General features: G+C 42.8%; 1 protein-coding gene across 1 annotated transcript; it reads right to left on the reverse strand.

Moving 5' to 3' along the window:
• Nucleotides 1-726: 726 nt before the first annotated feature.
• Nucleotides 727-20,258, reverse strand: IKBKB (inhibitor of nuclear factor kappa B kinase subunit beta). The gene is made up of 21 exons (XM_015816529.1): nt 20,124-20,258; nt 18,058-18,152; nt 17,495-17,612; nt 15,126-15,195; nt 14,684-14,772; nt 13,640-13,729; nt 12,367-12,491; nt 11,764-11,871; nt 11,526-11,655; nt 10,570-10,764; nt 9,516-9,630; nt 8,501-8,624; nt 7,263-7,414; nt 6,618-6,679; nt 6,027-6,136; nt 5,353-5,402; nt 4,452-4,551; nt 4,141-4,288; nt 3,212-3,339; nt 1,335-1,425; nt 727-957 (listed from the first exon to the last, which is right to left on the reverse strand). The coding sequence occupies exons 1-21, from the start codon at nt 20,256-20,258 to the stop codon at nt 892-894; spliced, it is 2,301 nt and encodes a 766-aa protein (XP_015672015.1). The 3' UTR covers nt 727-891.
• Between the last annotated feature and the right edge of the window lie 1,581 nt (nt 20,259-21,839).

The following is a 21,839-nucleotide window of genomic DNA, read 5'->3' on the forward strand; positions in this document are numbered from 1 at the left end:
AGAACATCCTTTGCAATTGGAGAGCAGTTTTTTTAAAACTGCGCTCTGAGGCCTGCAAAACGTGGCTTGGGAAAAAAATTCAGGCAAGATTTTAAGGCACAAAACTTTATATTTTAATAATGTATTTTAAAATGTAAGCTTAATGTAGCCACTTATTCCTCTTTTCAGGAAACAAATATCACTGGGAATAATTGAACCATGGAATATTGGTGGTTCCCCAGATCCTAGATATTTCACTGCTTTCAATTATTTAATCATAACCCAACACAAAACCTGGTTAGAGGAACCAAAACTTTTTGACCAGGCAGATTTGAAGTAAGGCTTCAATATCTTTTTATTTCTTTGATGAGATTTTTACTTATTTCAAAAAAAGTGTTGATAGCAAAAGTGTTGATAGCTGTATATGCCACTCAAACTTTCAAATGGCTTCAGGAGGAAAGACTGTGTAGAGAGACTGATAACTGTATTAAGTCTCTATCCTTACATTATGATGTTTCTAGCTCTCATGGAAATCGATGCACATTCTGTCCCACAAATATATTTAGAGCAATACTAATGGTATTGCATGATATGTGGAAATCTCATATTAAGAGTGCTCCAAATTCTTTTCTTGACGGGAATGGAGAATCTTGTGTACATACGTGTAACAAAATGTATGTTAACTATCTTCAGTGTCTGCAATTAAGCAGTAATATGGAAACAGGCACCACCAGGTGAACAACGAAAGCCATACAGAAAAATATACTTTATATACAGTTGAGTAAGAATCAAATACAAACTTAGGGTCACCCAGTAGGCTGCAGATTTCTGACCAAAAACAGCACTTACAGTAAGGTCTGGTCATCAACGTGATGGAAAGTTAATTATTTTGTGATTAAATTAAGATTATTTTCACATCTGAGTTTGTTCTAGGCTTTTTCTTTCTTCTGGAAGTTTCAGCCAACTCCAGTCCAAAGTCTAAATATAAAGAAAATGCATGTTCCTATTAATGCACTCTGCATTTGTTAACATAGATAAACCAGGGATGGACAGTTTTCCCACATGAGAAACCAGGACTGTTTGGGGAAGGCTGATGCCCTCCCCCCCCCCCAATGATGTTGCCTGCTACCCCAGGCCAGGCTGAAACAGCCTGTGGGCCAGATGTGGCCTGAATGCTGTAAAATGCTCAGTTCTGAGGCAGACCAATAGATACATGAATTAAGTAAATTCTCCTCCCCTTTTTAATTTTTCCTCTATCTCTGCTTAAGCAGTATGACTAGCTGGCTGAAAAGTGAGAGTTGCTCTTACCACTTTTCTCCTAACCCATCACTTTATAGCTGAGGATAAGAAATTACCATGAAGCTGTGCTCTTGATCCTTCATTGTATCAACCATGACATTCTCCAGCTGACTGCAGAGGCTATGAGATTCCACCAGTAGATCCTCACTAAGAGATAAAATTATAAAAAGAAACTATAAAGACATTTCACACGGAAAATATCTGGTATGAAGAAATGCCACCTCCTGACTCACTACATACTTTTGTCAGGACAAGCAAACTTTTCATCTCTTAAGTCTCTACTAGCCCAATTAAAGTAGTATTTATTTTTTTTTTGCAAAATAACTGATTTTTTTTGCAAAATGCAAAAAGTTTTAAAGGACAATCCACTATGTTCTTCAACAGTAGTCAAGAAAATAAGTGTAAAGCTCCTGAATTAATAGATATATTTCAGATTCTGCCAGTTTCCATTTTAGATAGTCTTTGCTTAATGATCCTACTGTTCTCTAAATATAAATCACAATGCATAACGCATCACGTTACTCATTCAAGTGCCCCTTATCTCTTTTTAAAAAGGGATCCTTATGAACTGGAAGTATTTCAGTAATGCTGCTCTACTACAAATTTGGCAGTGGGGTTTCCAACAGCTGTTTCTATTTTGAGCGTGGGAGCGTGTGTGTGTGTGTGTGTGTGTGTGTGTATGAGAGAGAGAGAGAGCGAGAGAGCGCAAAATGCATTAAATGGACCGTGTACCAAAATGGGAATGCTGTATATCAGAACTTGGAGACACATTTTAAATTAAAGCAGGTTTGAGACAGGAGCTGAAAATAAATTGCTGCTGGTCAAGAGCAGATAAAGTTTTAATTCATTTATTTAATGCTGGTAATCTGTGAGATTGAAAATGGACAAGCAGTACCACTTGCCGCTCGAATATATTCTCATTTCTCCTATATAAAGCCAGACAGAAATATAACTTCGGTTTTGCAGCTACTAAGATTGTTGGCCGAGCAGGTACAAAATTAGCCAAGGAAATGATTGAAGCCTGGGAAAAGGGCCCCTTGTCCGTCAACAGGAGTGCTGATTTGAAACCACCTTATCGAATACTTAGGGAGTCGAGGACTTGGCAGCACAAGGAAATAATAGCCAATCATTGGCCATCAACACACCAATCAACCAATAGGAAGTCACTGCATAAATATGAAGCCTAGAATAGCCCAAAGCACCTATTCCAGCAGAGAGAAGAGAGAAGAACTCTAACATGAGTGAGTCTGAAAGCTTGGAAGAGTTAAACCTCTGGCCCTGGTGACCGACACAGATTGGATCCTGCAACATTATCCTGGGACACGTATATCTGCCTTCATTCGTGAGGATTATAACTGAATAATGTGCCAAGGAAGGCTTTTATCTCCTGGATGATTGGCTCAAAAGACTGAAATATTTTTCTATTGCATTATATGATCCTGCACTGCTGAGCAGGACCATGTCACCCCTCCCTATGACTTCTCCCCTTGTGCAAACAAGAACAACCACAAAAAGGAAAGTGATCTTAATGCAAAACAGAACAGACGCCCGTTTCTCCGCGCAATAACTCTGAAAGTCCCTGGTTGACCTTGGCTAATCTCAAAAAGCAAAATGGGATTGGATCAGACAGGCTTTCTGGACAGAAGGCCAATTTCAAGGTGAAGTGGGGGAAAAAAAAATATCCCAGAAGGCAACAATGCAAACTATTTCTAAACCATTACCGTGAAATTACATAAAGTTCAACTGAAAGAAGGCCCAATTTGGAATATCATCCCAAAGATCCTTTTCTCAAAGATTAATGGAAGCAGCTGAAGCACAACAGTAGGAAATGATGTAAACAGTAGCTAAGTACCACCACCACCACCCCCGCTTCAACTGACCAACTGCAGGGCCAGATATCCCGATTTTAGAAGCTAACTATTTTCACCGTTACCTTTTAATCCCAAAATCCACTAAATGGTTCTGTGGAGTTGTAACCTGGAGTGACAGCTGACCAGGGTGATTAGGACGCGATATGTTGATACTATCTGGGCTTCCGCTGACCGGCCCACGGACTTTGCTCTGCGGAAGGGGAAAGGAAAAAAAGGTGTTTTTGCATGCAAACTGGAAAATGGGTGAACTAATGGGATGCCTTAAATCAACATGGTGTTTCTTAAATTGCTTCCTTCCCAATACGACGGAATTGGAGCATTTCCCATCAAGTAGGTTTAGATAACGCAGTGGTTCTCAACCTTTTTAATGCCGCGACCCCAACCGGTCGTAAGTCGAGGACTAAACCGGTCGTAAGTCGAGGACTACCCAACCGGTCGTAAGTCAAGGACTTTCCCTGCCCGGGAGCGCCGCACATGCGTGGTTCCGCCCCCTGCGCCGGCCGAGGCGTAGCTGGCAAGCGGCAGAGATGAAGCAGGCCGACCACCAGCTGGCCCAGCCCAAGGGAGGTAAGGCACCCACTGGAAAAGGGGGAAAAAATGGCAGACAAAAAAAATGGCGGACAGCCTTGCTTGGCGACCCCCATGAAATGGTCGATCGACCCCAAATGGGGTCCCGACCCACAGGTTGAGAACCACTGAGATAACGGGTAGTCCTTGACTTATGACTACAACTGAGCCCAAAATTTCTACTGCTAAGCGAGACACGGGAGTTTTGCCTCATTTTATGTCCTTTCTTGCCACAGTTCTTAAGCGAATCCCTGCAGGTTGTTGGGGGGGGGTCAATAGGCTGACCGCTTAGAGAGGGCTGTAAAGCACAGTGAAGTGGTATATTAAGTCTAAGCGCCATTGCTATTTTTCAGTGCTGTTGTACCTTTGAATGGTCAATAAATGAATGGTTGTAAGTCAAGGACTGTGATGAGATTTCACTCACACACGCAATTTTCAGGAGGTTCCAGAGCTCCTTCTGTCGTTTCTCCTGAAGCCGGACAACTGTTTTCTCGTCTTCGTGCATAAGAATCATCACCTCATCCACTTTTGGAAACAGTTCCAGGGCCTTCTGCTTGCAGACCACGGTATTACTGCAAAAATGACAACCAAATCCCCTGTTGGTAGCTGAACCACAGGAGGCCAGGGTAGTACGGTTAACTTTAGCTCTCTGCGTGCGGGCAAGCATTCCCCTGCTATGCCTGCATTCCAAATTAGCAGCCTGCTTGCTTTAGAAGTTAATTGGGAGAGTCTTACCTGAGCTGAACATACAGGAGGCGGACCTTCTTTTCAAACGTCTGGATTGCCTGTAGGAGCAACCGCACTACTTCTTGGCTGTCCCCACTGGTCCTTTGATCTAGAGAGCAATGAGAAGTGTGCAAAATACGATGAACTATTTTGGACAAGAGGAGAGATAAAAGAGACACTGCTCAGTTCTGCCGTTGTTGGAGGGCTCAAGAGCAGTTGTGCTAACCTGGTAGCGTTCAATGCTTTGGGTCCACCAGCTCCAAGAATTCCCAAGCACAAGTCTCGGGTTGTCACACAAAAGGAAATGAATGCAACATACAATCAAGTCAGGTTCTGTAGTTTGATGGTGCTGTGTTACAGAAATGTGCAATGCTTTTCTATGCTAAAAAGTTATTGTGGAGCATGCAAATGGAGCACTTGTCTGCAGCTGCTTAAAACAGCTTCCACGCTCCTACTCTTTTGAGTTCAGGAAGGAAAAATGTATAGCCCTAATTTGTATTATTACTCACATGTAACCAAACTCTGAAGGAAGACTCCTATTTACATCAAACATGGCATAATTACACGTGTAGTTACATATCTTAGTGCAGATGACTATTTACTTGCATTTTCTAAAATTATTTAGAAATCAGTTTTATTTTTGTGAAAGCATGAAAAAAAATCCAGATTTTTTCACAAGAAAGGGAGTTATGTCATATTAACTTCTTAGAACAATACTACTTTATGTTTTGTAAAATAAAATCCAGATTAAGAACTTGGAAAAAGAGAAGTCTGGAATATGTTAAACTGACAGAAGATTTAAGCTTGGAAAAAAAATGTGTCTGGATGATATCTCTCTTTGGTTTTAGGTATAAGGTGGTCTCTGGACTAAAATGTGGAGGAAGACTCCAATATTTTGTAGAACATTTACCTCTTGGTTTTTCTCTCAGTTTCCGGTACAAGTCCCTTGCCTGGTTCTCCCTATTTAAAATAAAAATTGAGAAATGAAGATCTCAAATATTGCTTTTCAAGAATTGTAATTCTTCATATACAGCTAGGCTGATGGAGAAAACAGTCTACTAATCACAAGGTATTCCCCTCCCCCCCAAAAAAAAACCCCGATAAAGCAGCTACTACAATGCAGTTAAAGAGGAAAGATGGAGTAAGACTTCACTCCATTCTAGGCATGTCCTCCTGTCAATTAGACACATGTTTCTCTGTCTCCTCTCTAAAGAAGGAACTGCTTCAAGGAATAGAAAATAGCTCCTAGTATGATTTATGGTTCAGCAAAATTTGTATCCTAATTTCCCCAGTCCCAAATTGCAGCCCTGGCAACACCAAATAGTTCAACATTTTCAGTCGTGGCTGGCTCAGGAATTTTGGGAGCTGAAGTCCACAAGTCATGAAGGAGCCATAGTTCCCCACCTCTGCCTTAGGAGAACAGATGAATCAAACATATCATATAAATACAACTTATTAATTTTACAGAGTCCTGAAAAAAGGCCATTCTTTGCTGCTGCAAATGAATGGATATTGGAATAGATCATTCTTTTCAGCAGGATTATGACTGCTACTAGACCAGTAGTATCAGAGGCAACAACTCACAGATCATCCAAGGAGCTCCCTTGTTTTCGGCCCTGGGGGATTCTCTGCAGCTCTACAATGTCTGTCTGCAGGGCCATCGTCTTCTTCACCAACTGCTCCACATCTTCCTCCTTTCAGAGGCAAAGAAATGGCACAAAGGAGGAATAGCAGAAAAGGCTGCTTGGCCTTAGTGAGTTACATGCAGAATTACAGAGCTGAAAGGGAGGTTACATGGAGGTCCACTCGTCTTGTTCAACAAACCAGGGTTACAGTTCTGATTCAGAGCGATGTATGAAAGGAGCCAATGGATGTGAAATCACTCAGTGGACACAGAAAAGGGTTACTCAATAACTGATATACTATATTGAATTGAGTCCTCATTCCTTTGTCTTCCTATACGGATAGTCCTCGACTTGAGCCCAAAATTTCTGTGGTTAAGTGAGACAGAAGGGAGTTGAAGTCCACGAGTCATAAAAGAGCCAAGGTTGCCTACCCCTGACCTATCTATTTGCCTCTCAAAGACTCTCCCTTTAGAGACCTTGGCCAGCCTATACAAGAGCAGGGGAAAATATGTATTCTATCACATCTAACTTTAAGCAAATTACAACATACTCTTCCACGAAGCTCTACAGTCTGTTCCATCTCCTTCCAAGCAAGAAGCAGTTTCTCAGAAGCTGTAAGAGGAAACACCACCGTGATTTTAAGTTTGGTTTTAAAAGAAACAAGTGCTTCTTTCTAAATTAATAAAATGACTATTTGAGCTTTTTCATTAGCGTATAATAAAAAACTTTAAAATGTCGATACCCTGGTGGGGAATACATTGATTTAGGCAACCTGAGACTCTACTTCTGCCCATGCTATCATGTGCCAACCTAAACATTTGCACATGAGAAGATAGCTTGTATTTAGAATAGAATCAAACCAGTAGAAGCACCATTCAAAATGCACTGTAGATATTGCACATGCTAAGTAGTCCAGGATACAAATTATAGATAGATAGATAGATAGATAGATAGATAGATAGATAGATAGATAGATAGATAGATAGATAGATAGATAGATAGATACAGACAGACAGACAGACAGACAGACAGACAGACAGACAGACAGGATGGGATGAGATGGACATACAACCTAACTCAGCTCATGCTGCTTCCTGTTGCATTATTATATTATTATTAGCCCTGAAATAAATCAGAACTAGGGAAAAGGACTCCTAACAACTGCTCATGTCTTATCAAAGAGACTACAACTTACTGATTCCAAATTCAATTTGCTCATTGTATTTCTCCAGGTCAATCTGGATGCTGGTTTTGAAGAAGTCCAACTTTGCCTTCAGCTGTTGGGACAGCGAGGCCATCGTGTTCTTCATCTTGGAAAGAGTGCTGTTGTGACGCAGCAGGTTCCGCCTACCAAGCCAAGGGGGAAAGAGAGTCACCCTCTGCAGAGACCCAACAGGCAGGGAAGGACCTTTTTAATTATTAGTAACAGAGACATTCAAGCTATAAGTAAGACGTAATGCAGCAACTTTCTTTTTTAAATCCTGTAACGTTTTAATTTGTATTGAGTAAAAACAAAAAAACAAGAAAGGAATACTGTAAGCCACCTAGAGTCAGCCATTGGGAACGGGGCCACATAAGAGATGGGCAAGAGTGTGCAATAAATTGCATTTGTGCAAGTGGCGCATGCATGTGCGAAACCATCCCTTCTCTCCCTCCCCCCGCCACCAGTCCACAGAGCCAGAAAGGGTGAGGACCACTGCTGTAGGGAGATGGGTAGCATAAAGGTTTAATAAATAAATACAATATATACAAACATTCTTGAACTAGATCAGGGGTAGGCAACCTTGGCTCTTTTATGACTCGTGGACTTCAAGTCCCAGAATTCCTGAGCCAACCTGAGAATTAATACTTTTGCTTTTCTCTCCAGGGCTTGCCTGAGGAGGGCAGCACAAGATACCATTTTGAATGAACAGAGCCTCTGGGCCAGCATTTCTCCCTTTCAGAAGGTTTCAGATGCATGCTGGCTGGGGAATTCTGGCATCTGAAATCCACACATTTTAAACTTGCTGAGGTTGAGAAACACTTTGGGATAAGCCGAATCATTTTAGGCAAATAAATGTAAATTACATCAGAGTTCCCCAACCGGCTGGGGGTGGGGTGGGGAGGGAATGGTTCCATGCAGGCACATGTGTGTGTGTGTGAAGCTTCATTTGCATAAACAGCAGGCACATGCAACCACCGCTCATGCAAATGGAGCACGCACGCACTTGCCCACTGCTTGGACAAGTGGGGATGTGTGTGCACATGGGCACTTCCCCGCCACTTCCGCGGCCCAGTTCCGAACCGCTCAAGGCCCAGTAGTGGGCCATGGCCTGGGGGTTGGGGACCCCTGACTTAAACAGCCCATGTTTTTAAGATGGATAAAGAATTGGGAGAATGGGGTCAAATACAGAATGGTGCAGAGTTCAGAAAGACACGTTGACAGCCCCTTACATTGCTGCTCGTTGACCCTTCTGAAGCTGATTGAAGTCCTCATTCAGACTTCGGATTGCGTGCCAGACCTGACCCCACACTTTGCGCAACTGCAAGAAGGGGAGAATCCTTTTGGGATCTTGAACTGAGGAAGAAATATATAATCACCAAGAATGACAAGACAAGAGAGATGGAGACTGGCAGACACACACACAAAAAAATCAAAGCTGATGAACAAGCTAATGCTAGTCCCTAGGAAAAGACCTTGGATATTTTAAACTGAAACAACCTCTACATTTTATATATAATGAAGATGAAGTGTCAAGAGTTTGGTTTGGACCTAGGCTTGAGAAAGTGGAATCCCACTGGAAAAATAAACACTAGTATCTAAATCTAAAGGCAGCTTAAAATTGCACAAAGAATAAAAATAATCTGAGAAACAGCTAAGCTAATGTGTACCATTTAAACAGAACTGACATAGGTGGGGGGAGAGCTGGTTTTAGGTGGCCAAAAATCAGGAACAGCTTGGTAGCATCTTTTCAGACTACAAGTAGTTCTCGACTTAATAAGCATCCATTTAATGACCATTTAAAGTTTTAACGGCAGTGAAAAAAGTGACTTATGACTGTTTTTCTCATTTACAACGGTTGCAGCATCCCCACGGTCATCTGATCAAAACTTGGATGCTCGGCAACTGGCATGTACTTATGACGGTTGCAGTGTCCCGGGGTCATGTGATCACTTTTTGCAACCTTCTGACCAATAAAGGGAAGTAGGGAAGCCAGATTCATTTATCAGCCGTGCTACTAAATTAACAACTGCAGTGATTCATTTAACAACTGTGGCAAGAATAGTTGTAAAACGGAGCAAAGTGCATTTAATAATGGTCTCATTTAGCAACAGAAACGTTGGGCTCAATTGTGGTTGTAAGCCGAGGACTACCCCTAATTCTATATCTAGCTACAAAAGCTCTTTACTGGAGCTTCTCATGCAAAAAAAAAAAATAACAAAGTTTCTTCCCATCCCAGATTCTTACGGATGCAGTTGATGCTTTCTGGATTGGGCCGTGGAGCGGTCTGAGACTCATAGGCTACTTTTCGGCCATCAAACAGGAAGAAAAGGTTGGTATCAGCAGCTGTGGCATCATTAAGCTGAAAGGGGAAAAAATCATTCCATTTGAATGATGACACTTGATATCAGTGAAAGTTTCCTTGATCATATCCAAGATCCCGCCTTGAGAGTCAAGGCAAGCAGAGATCATTTCTTCAGTAGTCATCTTCCATCCCATTTTTGCTATTTCGTGCAACTGAAAATTACAGATAATTTTCAAGCATTTTCTACAGAGGTATCTCTTCCCCAGCTCTAAACATCCATACTTTCAAAAGGCAGAATCGTATGTTTTGTTGTTGTTAGTTGCAAAGTCGTGTCCGACCCATCGCGACCCCATGAACAATGTTCCTCCAGCCTTCCTGTCCTCTACCATCTTCTGGAGTCCCTTTAAGCTCACACCTACTGCTTCAGTGACTCCATCCAGCCACCTCCTTCTCTGTCATCCCCTTGTTCTATTGCCCTCCATCTTTCCCAGCATTAGGCTCTTCTCCAGTGAGTCCTTCCTTCTCATTAGGTGGCCAAAGTAGTTGAGTTTCAATTTCAGGATCTGGCCTTCTAAAGAGCAGTCAGGGTTGATCTCCTCCAGGACTGACCGGTTGGATCGCCTTGCATCGCATGTTACATTGGCTGTTTACTTTCTTTCAGCTCTCAGGTGGCTGATGTTAGGATACAGCCTTTTATAACAATTTTCCCTTCAGCGGGCCAACTGATTAGCTTAAGGACATAGAATTTTAAGTTAAATTTGTGAAATTACAGCATTCAACTGATGCCACTTTATCGCTAACCAACTGTGCTAGGGCAAGAATATTCTCTCTTCCGTTTCAGAAAATGGATGAAGAAATTTAGAAAATGATTTTGTTTGAGAAATAGATCCACCCACTAATTAAAGGCTTTTAATTAGAAAAATACAGTCGCTGAAAATATCTCTGCATCAGCCACAGTACCCTGAGTGCCACTTAGTGAAAATGTTGCAGACTCACCTTTATGTCAGCCAGATACTGAACGTCAAGTTTCTCAGGGAATAACACCAGTCCTCCTTCTTGTAACAGTTCTTGGTCCTGCTCAGGGATGCCGGTGTCTGCCTGGATCTTAACCTTTATGCTCTGCAAAGTCTCTCCCTCTGCTAGAGGATACACGTGCACTGAACCCGTTACCATGTTTAGGATATGAACCAGCTGGAAAAAGAAACGCTCATCAAGCAACAGAAATGCAAAAAAACCAACAACAAAGCAACACAGATGCTGTTCCTAAAAGTTCCTTCCCTCTTCTTGTCAGTCGGGTCTCACATTAAAGCAGGTAGTCCTCAACCTATAACAATTGAGGCTGCATCAGTTGTAAGTGTGAGAAATGGTCCTAAATCCCTTTTTTCAGTGCAGCTGTAACTTCGAACGGTCAGTAAATGAACTGTTATAAGCTGTGAACTATCACAGCAATAATCACGAGTCAAAAAAAGTTTAAAAAAAAGAAAAGAAAAAAACTGGTTCAATTACAGTAAATGAAAATAACACTTTCCTTGCTCTATTTTTTTATCTGGCTAACATGTTAAATATATTTTGGACACATATCCAAACTTAACGCTGTTTTAAAACCTTAAACAGTACCTGACATTTTTAAATAAAATGAAATTCCCCAACTGTAGGTATTTATAAACTGCAATGCCCATAACCCCAAACTAAGGCCCTCTAGATTTTACAATCTATGCCCTCGGAGAGCATTATATTGTGTAACTCTGCATCATCCTCCATCAGCGCTCCAAAATGTGCAATCGATCATTTCACGAAACAATAGGGCAAAAATCTATGAAGTAGCTCCATGAGCTGGGATACCCGAAACAACATCTTACATCACCCGGACTTCCAACTGGTCCCGTGTCTACCGATAGCGTACACCTTCCTAAATGTCACTCTTCCTACTTCTCCCACCTGGAAGAACCTACCTTTACATTCAGGATATCATCCAAAGCCTTGAAGCAGCCATTGGTGCCGTAGGTGGGATGAGTCCCTCTCTGCCGCGGCTGCCATTTGAGCATCAGCTGCAGCCATTTCTCCAGTCTGTCAGCCAAAACACTAGGAACACAAGCATGAAAAAGCGAATGTGGGAAGGAAGACGACTGCTGAAGAGGCTGAGGGGTGGGGGAATTGATTTGGTTGTTCGATCGACATATAATCCCTTACCTATTTAGGTTGTTGGGGTAGGGCAATTTGCTAGAAAATTTCACTTCTCCAGATAAATCTTCAAAAACAACAATGTCCAGCTCACTCTTCTGTCGGACTTTTGCATGCCTAAGAGAATAAAGGGAGGTTTTTATATAAGGGATTTCAGTCCAGCATACGCCTGCTCCTTTCATACAGGTAATCCTCAACTGACAACCACAATTAGGATCAAGTTTCCGGGCCAATTTTAAATTTTGGGTGGCCGTTGTTAAGCAAATCAACGCAATCATTAAGCAAACGTTGTGGTCGTAAGTGTGAACCCATTCTTCCGAATAGGTATCTTTTTGGTCAGAAACTGGCAAAAAGCATCGCAAATCATCGCCAGGTGATCGTGGGACACTGCAACCAGACCAACAGGTGAGTCAGCTGTCAAGTGCCCACACTGGGACCACAGGATGGTCTGTCTGTTTGTGGCGCGACATTTTAAGAACAGCCAGAAGTGCTTTCCAGGCCATGAAGCAGCCATTCTCGTTCCATCACAATTTAAAATGGTCATTAAGCAACCGATTGTAAATCAAGGACTACCTGTAATAACGATTCCAAGCTACAAGATGTCTGAATTACCATTGTACTGGTTGCCAGGTGGGAAGGAAAGGTCGGAAACCGGTTATGCACTCAAAAGCCAGGGTGCCAAAGCTCCAGTAATCCACCGTGACTGTGTATTTCTGTTGTTCTAGCAGTTCGGGAGCCTAGGACATTAAGAACACAAAGCTGGCTACCGAGGCAATCCCATACTTGCCTACACAGAAAGCAAAACCCAGGAGTTGAATAGGACTTATTTTCCATTAGGGAACATTTCTCTATCCACTGAATCTTCTTTAAAAGGAAGAATTCTTCTGACTATCACTTCCTTCCCCTTTCCCCCATAAAGCCCAAGCCTGGTAAGAACAATGGATGGGTGAGAACTCACAAAAGGAAATAATTTTTGACACATCTGTCATGGAATTTACTACTACAAATGACAGTGATGTTTGTCTATGGAGATTCTCAGTCATCTGGGTCGCGGTTGTCCCAAAAGTGCTTTTTCAAGAGGCAACTGGACTTTCTTGTTTTTCTTTAAAGACGTTTTGCTTCTCATCCAAGAAGCTTCTTCAGCTCTGAAGAAGCTTCTTGGATGAGAAGCGAAACGTCTTCAAAGAAAAACAAGAAAGTCCAGTGGCCTCTTGAAAAAGCATCTTTGGCACAGTGATGTTTATTACGTTGGAATGGATTTGAAAAATGATAAGATCAATCCACAGAGGAAGAGGAGGTGGAGTTGGGACAGCTCTGTTCATGTTATTACCTACAAGAGTCAAAATCAATACGGACCAGACAATACTGTATACAGTAAAAAAAATTAAGACTGGTCTCTGCCAGGAAGACAAAACATTTACGTGTCGTAACTGAAATGCTTTCCCACAATGGCATCCTGGCAACCTGTTCATCTCAAATTCAATATGCTTATGTTCTTCAGGGCAAAGATATTAAGATATTAGGTTTGTCAGCTGGAAAGCCGGCAGCCCAGGTTCAAGACCCGAGCGCCATGCGATGGAGTGAGCTCCTGTCCTCGTCCCAGCTCCTGCCAGCCTCGCCGTTCAAAAGCATGCAAACGCAAGTAGATAAATAGGTACCCACACAGCTCCGTGACATCATGCTGGCCATATGAGTGGGGAAACATCTTTGGACAGCTCTGGCTCAATGGCCTTGAAATGGGGAGGAGCACCGCCCCCTACAGACGGCAATGACTAGTGGAGCAAAATCCACAGGGACTCCTTTACCTTTACCTTATATTCTTAACACCTGAAATCTTATTGTACAATTCGGAAAGCCCCACTACTTATTCTAAAAGAGTGCTTACCAGATACTGCAAAGTCCCAACAAAGGATGTGCAGAGACTGCCTTGATCCAATTCTTTGGCATAGCCCAGGTCAATGATCTTATGTATTAACTAAAGAAAAGCACAAGGATGACATATGTGAGCATGCTAAGAATGCTGGGAGAGAGAGATGTAATTTATGGTCTGGGTTCGCTCAACTCTCTAAGCCCAAGTAGGCTGGATTATTATTTAACGTGTTGTGTAAAATCAGCTCATATGATTGGTAAATACTGCAGAAGGTGGCCTAGACACAGACGATTGTAGATTCAATAAATTAGAATCAATATCTTGTATAAATGTAACTGCATTTTACTGCAAACCCTTAATGGGAAGGGGTGTATCAATTATTTAAAACAATCACTCCCTGGAAAGATACAATTAAATACCTCTGACAAGACCACAGAGTTGTCTAAAATCCTAACCCTTTCTTGTCACAGGAAGGGGGCCACCAAAGTGATGCACAGCATGGCTGAAGTTGGAAAAAAGATCCACAAAAACCAGCCTGCCTACTAAAGCTGAATAGCAAGATCTCCATACAGTGTAACTTCCAAAGAGTTTCTGTTACAGTACCTCACCATAAAGCACTATGCACAGTTCAAAACATACTGTGGAACAAGCCAAGAACTGAGTAAGAGGAAAAAGGTTCCTAAGCCCTTTGCACACAACTCAAAGAAAGCAGCCCTGAAAGTATTGTTTACACCACCCAGATGGGTGGACTTCAACTCCCAGAATTCCCCAGCCAGCAGCCCTGACTGGGGAATTCTGGGAGTTGAAGTGCACCCATCTGGGTGGTTGAGGTTGAGAAACAGTGAATTAGTTAATTAAGCAAGCGAATGAGCATAACTACCTCCAGATTCTATTTCCTTCTTTTTCTGACTAAATGTAAGAGGTCCATCTCTAAAGAGTGAATAAAAGCCATCTCCACCTTCTCCTTATATGCCACCTATTTGACAGAAGGCAAGAGCTACGTCTGACCTCCTGCACTTTCTGAGGAATGAGGAAACGTACCAGAAGAATCTTACTCACCCTCTCTTCACCTTGTTGCAAAACTATGTTCTCTGGTTTCAGGTCTCTGTGAATGATTCTGTTCTCATGAAGGTAACGCAGGGCTGAAGCTGATATTGAGAAAAAATTACAACCAACCAAGTCCATCGTATTAAACAAATACTCCACTGTGTTTTCAGACAAACTGAAACGGGTTCAGAAAGGTAAGTCAGGTGGATCAAAGGAACAGAAACTATGCTTTACATCAGGGGTAGGCAACCTTGGCTCTTTTATGACTCGTGGACTTCAACTCCCAGAATTCCTGAAGTCCACGAGTCATAAAAGAGCCAAGGTTGCCTACCCCTGCTTTACATGGAGAGACTGAAGAAGCTGGGTTTGCTTAGGCTTGAGAAAAGATGGCTCTGGAGAAGCACTTCTTGAGGATCCCTTACTTTAGATTTGGCCCCCAATATCTGATACTTACCAATATCTGATAATAAAATGTGAATTTCTTTCTCACGTAGGCCGCAGCAATTCTCAAACTGGTTCAGATGCTATGGAAGAAGAAGAAAATAACTCATCTCTATGTAAGTTTTGCATTTTGCAGTATAGCCAAGTAATTCTGTTTTATTTTTCACTTAGTTCTATAAGGGGAGATCTGTCAACTAGCAAATAACATTTCCAGAACTGACTTTCAGAACTATATCAAGTCTAAATGTCTATGAAGATTCTCAATCATCCAGGTCATGTCCCAAAGGTACTTTAAAGTACAGTTGCCTTTTGGAAAAACTTCTTTGGGTATATCAAGCCTAGCAGTACAGCTCTTCTACTCTGTACAGGTTCTCAAGGCAGGATATATTTATATTCTATATCTAAAATCATAATGCATCTTGAAGGTAAAATAAGTATTGGATGCCAAAGAAGAGTGGGGTAGAACAGACTTTACAAAACAGCATACTAGAGCCAGCCTAGCATTTAGCAACGTGTATGGAACTGCGGCGACACAACAGGACATCCCTGACTTAACAACCACAATTGGGACTGAGGCTTCCGTCGCTAAGGGATGAGTTTATTAAGTGAGTCATGCCTGATTTTATGACCCTTTTTTCCCATGGTCATTAAGCAAATCATATGGCTGTTAAGCAAAACTGGCTTCCCCCATTGACTGTGTTTATCAGGAGCTGGCTGGGAAAGTTACAAATGGCAATCACATGATCCCAGGATGCTGTAACCATCACAAATACACCCACGCATTGCCAAGTGCCTGAATTGTGATCATGTGACCTGCAGTGATCATACAGGTGTGCACCATTCGTAAGTCACTTTTATCAGCACCGTCATAACTTTGAACAGTCGTTAAACAAATGGTTGCAAGTCAAGGACTACCTATAGAAGTAGGAACTGAGTGCCACACAGAAGCCAAGTTTTGCAACAACTGAAGTTTAGTTCTGAGTCCTGCTTTAATGAAGTAAATATGGATTTCTCTTATTTGACAACTGGAAATCATATCCCCTAACATTTTCCATAACCCTCCTTGGAGAAGGATGAAATGTTTCTTTTTTTAAAAAAGTTGTTCGTCATACTTCAATCTCTGGTCAATATGTTTTGCAGATTAGAACATTATCTATTATAAAGGGTTTATTTTTTTCCTATAAGGGAACAGGATGTATAAAAGTCTCCACAGGAAAAGATGCAAAAATTGATTAGTTCACTCATCAGAAAGCTGAATCCTCCATGTTTCTGAGAGACGAGATAGTCTCCATAGAAATAAAATACTGAAACAGTTTACATTTCTCTAAGTATTTATTTTCCACTTCAGAGGAAAAAAAATGTTCTGGCACAATTAATCTACCAACCTACTGGAATACAGCCGACTCATATCAACGTGAGATATATTGAATTTATTTACAGTTGGGGAGGAACCCTGGGACTGATCTACTGTACACTATCATCAGATTGTTGGTCTAAAAGCTGACATACCTAATACCAGTAATATTCCAGTTCTGGACTCAGGACAAACAGAGATGTTTTCCCCCCAGAATCTCATTCTTCACTTGCTCCCCTCAGTCTCCGATAATCTTTCACTCATGTCTGTCTACGAGTCATAAAAGAGCTAAGGTTGCCTACTCCTGGTCTACTGCAACCTCTTGGCCAGAATAATAGAATAACAGAGTAGGAAAAGACCTTGGAACTCTTCTAGTTCAACCTCCTGTTCAAGCAGGAAACCCTATATCAATGGTTCTCAACCTATGGTCCGTGGAACTCTGGGGGGGCACGATCTTGTCACAGGGGGTCTGTGAAAGTTTGAAGAAATGTTACGATTTAAATCTTAAGTATTGGTGGTCCGTGGCCACGGAAGATATTTAAGATATTTAAAGGGGGTCTCTAAGCGGTTTACAGAGCCAGCATATTCCCCCCAACAATCTGGGTCCTCATTTTACCGACCTCGGGAGGATGGAAGGCTGAGTCAACCTTGAGCCCTGTCAGGATCAAACTCCAGACTGTGGGAAGAGTCTACAATACTGCATTCTAACCACTGTGCCACCGCGGCTCCTATAACTGCTATACACTAAGCAACAAGTTGTTTCAGAAGAATGCAGCTTCTAGATTCGTATTTCTCAACCTTGGCAACTTTTAAGAAGTGTGAAATTCAACTCCCAAATTTCCCCAAACAGCATGGCTGGTTCAGAACTCTAGAAGTTGAAGTCCACACATCTTAAAGTTGTCCAGGTTGAGAAATATCATTCTAGACCCATGACAGATTTTCAGGCAAGACCCTAACGATGCTCTGGAAAGTGAAAAGTATTTCCATTTCTTTCTGACATGCAATAACACAGGTGCCAAAAGACTCACCCTTCTAAGATCTCCCCCTTGGCAATATTCCATAGCCAGCAGTGGCAAGTCATTGGGGGCAACACTTTGCATGCCTTCTGGAACATCCCGGGCAGCCACCACATTGGGATGATTTAAACTACGAGAAATAAAACACATAGAGAATACACAAAAGCTCGTGCAACCCTGGCACTCCACTTTAAAGCAATGACTTTATTGAATGCCTGTATATATTCAATGCTTTACATATATCTCAAAGGTTAGATTCTCTCAGAAATAGTCAAATTTGGCAACCCTGGATGTATGTCAGCGCCATCACTGTTTCCACTTTCATAGGCTGAGGGTCTTGAGATTTGGCTCTACCAAGGTGGGACGTTTGGTTTAAGGCAAAATAAGTAATTCTTTTTTTCAAGTGACACACAAGGAAGCTCCACACTTTGGATCATGTTAGCCGTGCCATCTGGTATTTGACATCGGCTACATAAATACTTATGCACAGGATTATAATTTTCCTGATAATTGCTAAATCAAATGACTACTTCTCACAATATTTGTGGAAACTTGTGTTTTACAGTATTACTCACCGTTTCATGATCTGTATTTCCAAACACCATCTTTCTCTGTTGCGGAGGCTCAGCTCCTGACGACACTGTTTGATTGCAATTTGCTCTCCAGTTTCCTATAAAAAGAGGAATTTTTTTTTGTTCTTTCTCCAACAATGCAAGTACAATGTGAAGAGATTTAAACTCTCAGGAACTGTAACAGGAGTGTTATGCTAGCTTTATACTTCATTCAAGTCATGATATGTTTTAGTCACGATTTATCTTTGAGATGCACCACTATATAAATTTGATAAATATTAAATAAGCTATGGCAGTCAGGTTATACATAAATCTTAGTTAATATATCACTGTATCAAACCCCATATAAGCTACTTTATGGCTTAGCATGATGAATGAACTCTGCCAGTGTGCTAGAGGGATATTAAAAGATCTTGTTAAATCAGAGATCACAACAGCCCTTTGATAATTACTTTGATATTTCATGTTGTGACAGAATGTTTTTTATTTTCTTGTTCCTATTCTCCCTACCATCTTTCACTAGAGAGCCTCTTGTTAGGATCTGTAGAGATCCGTGAGACAGTCATTTTCTCCCACCAATCTGTCATTAGCAGAGAAACAGATCCTTTGGGAGGTAAAATCACATGCTTTCTTGCTGAAATCCCCAGATCCACTCTTACTGTCAGCCTGGCAATTCTCACATTGCCCTGCATAGAATAGAGGACACAATTTCAGTGTGCTTTCTCCAATCTGACTAGTAAGGATGGTTGACAACCACCCTATTGCTGACAATGATGGAGCTGTAGTGAATATCTCTGGAAAATGCCAAGTTGAAGCAAGCTGAATCCATGTTACATATAATTTGGCCAAGTTCTCTTTTGTCAAATGGTGTTTCCATTACCCCTTTTCTGTTGCTTTAGACTTCCCTTTCACTTTCTCTCTTCCTGAATTAAAGCTTTTATGGCCTTACGGTTATATCAAATGTATGGGGGGGGGAACTCAAAGATAACATTTCACACAATATGAGACGAGGATTCTGGTTCCTGCAAGCTTCTACCACAATAATTTGTTTTCCTGGAAGAGCAATACATTTAGGGTTTTCTATTGGCGTTGTGAAATCGAATTTTAGCTATGATCTAGGTTAATGCATAGCATCCATATCCTTCTACTAAAGTGCATTGTGTGCCCTAATTGGAGAGGGAGCATAAGGCTGTGAAGTGAAGAGAATAAAAGCATGACTTAGCAACAGTTCTACATAAGCACTTTTGCCTTGCAGCCCCCCAAACTAGGGGTGTTAAGCAGGCTCAAGTCACTACTGCGATACATTACAAATTTGAATTTCTTTTTTGTTGACAAAGAGTTAAATGGGAGACTAGAATAGCTATTTCAAGCTTATTAGCTCTCATCAGCTAGCCATACCCTTCATGGGATTCGAATAAGCTTGAAATAGCTATTCTAATCTCCCATTTAACTCTTTTAACTCTTTGTCAACAAAAAAGAAATTCGAATGTGTGTAAATGTATGTGTGTGTGTGTATATATATATATATTATATGTGTATATGTGTATATATATATATATATATATTCATACATATCTATATCTAATCTATCTATCTATCTATATGAGAGAGAGGTTGATAAATAGGCAGATAGATAATAATGGATAAATACAGATAGCAATATATAATATAGATTACACACACATTCACACACAAACACATATATACACATGATTTTAAATTCTCTTTTAATATGGCTGACTTTTAAAACCCTCTCAGAGGCGGGGGGGGGGGGAAAGTAAGTAAGTGATCCGTAAGTAAGAGCGAGAAGAAGCAGGACCACCAGGAAGGGGAAAAGGAAGCTGGGCAAGGCGGCCCCCGACCCAAAGACCCCGCTCTGAGCCCCTCTATCCCCGGGGGGGAGGGGGAAGGAGGGGCGGGGAGGAGCCCCACTGCGGCTCGAGGGCGCGACGGCCTCCCGCGGGCCAGAGCCCGACTCCCCTCCCCCTCCCCCTCCCTGCCTTTTCCCGCCAATTCCTGTCAGGCAGGCGCGAGCGAGCGAGCGGAGGGCGCGCGCGGGGCCCGCTCACCTTGTGCTGCCACCGGATGACGTTGCCGAAGCCGCCGGTGCCCAGCCGCTCGCGCATCTCCCACGGGCCGCAGCTGCTCAGGGGCTGCAGAGGCGCGGGCGGCGAAGGCGAGGGCGGCGGCGGCGGCAGCGGCATGGCCGGACCGGAGGAGACCGGCGAGAGCCTGAGGAGAAAGTGTTGCTGCCTGAGCAGCAGCCGCGCTAGGCCGGGCAGCGGCCACTTCCGCGTCGCGAGGAGGAAAGAGGGCGGGAGCAGCTCCGGAGGAGGCGGGGAGCCGGGTGAGCGAGGCCCGGCGTCGGGGTCGCGCTGCGGGCGAGGGAAGGCCCGCCGAGGCTCTAGGCCGCAGAGCCCTGGCCGGCCACTGGAGGGCAGCCAAGAGCCGAGTTCCTGAGAGGCTGGGCTGCCCCCTGTTGGCCGGCAGAGGCTTTGCAGTCGCTCCCAGCCCTAAGGTGGACTCTGCAGGTTTAGGAGAGCACAGGTAGTCCTCGACTTAAAGCAGTTCATTTAGTGACCGTTGGAAGTTACCTGTGGCCCTGGAAAAAGTGACTTGGGGTAGTTTTTCACGCTTATGAATGTTGCAGCATCCCAGGGGTCATGTGATCAAAATTCAGGCACTTGGCGACTGACTCGTATTTGTGACGGTCTCAGTGTCCCTGGGTCATGTGATTTGCAATTTTCTGACAAATGGGGAAGCCAGATTCATTTAAGAAACAGGTTGCTCCTTGTCAACTGCAGTGATTCACTGTGGCAAGAAAAGGCATAAAGTGGGGCAAAACTCACTTAGCAAAGTTTCCATTTAACAACAGAAATTTGGGGCTCCATTGTGGTCGTAAGTCAAGGGCTACCTGTACTGCAAAACCAGATTGCCTTTGGCCTGCTTTCAGAGAAACGGCTGGTGCAATTGGGGGTCCGAGTGGGGGGACCTGCAATTGCCCACCCTCTTCAAGTGGGTTCGCACAACCTGCTGAATTCTAAACCCAGGTTAGCCAGTATGTAATAGTCAAACCAACCAAACATATTTTGCTCTGCTCTGATTCACTTTGCAGGTTAAGACAAAGTGTGGATTCTCAGAACACACTGAATCACAATCATCCAATCTTGTTTTGATCTTGTACAGCAGGTTGTTCAAATGTAGCCACTGACTCAAAAATCTGCCAGCAACATTGTATCAATCCAGCCATAGCAGACATGTCAAACTTGTCGCGCGCGCGTATCGGAACTTTTTCCCCATTGCCCATGACTGGAATTGGACATTTTTCATTGGAATACCATACTGTTTATTCCCTATCTACAAGAACCATTGACGGAACATCTACAAAAATACAGTAAATAACAGAAAAAGAATCTGTCAGGGTTCTAACCAAGCTGTGCCAACAAAACTGAAAAAGAACACAGTGCCCAACCAATTGGAAAAGTTCATTCTACAACATTTTGGCACATGGCATCGGACCTGGATATCTCCGAGACCGCCTTCTGCCGCAGATTACCTCCCATCGGCCGGTACGCTCCCACAGAGAGGGTCTCCTCAGGGTGCCGTCAGCCAGACAGTGCCGGCTGGCGACCTCCAGGGGGAGGGCCTTCTCGGTGGGAGCTCCCACCCTCTGGAACGAACTACCCCCAGAGATCCGGGTGATCCCGGATCTCCCCTCCTTCCGCCGCGCCCTAAAGACATGGCTCTTCCAACAAGCGGGATTGGCCTAGGGGAATTTTTAGTGG

This window comes from Protobothrops mucrosquamatus, unplaced genomic scaffold (assembly GCF_001527695.2).
Source record: "Protobothrops mucrosquamatus isolate PMUCROS unplaced genomic scaffold, P.Mucros_1.0 scaffold462, whole genome shotgun sequence".
NCBI classification, from domain to species: Eukaryota; Metazoa; Chordata; class Lepidosauria; order Squamata; family Viperidae; genus Protobothrops; species Protobothrops mucrosquamatus.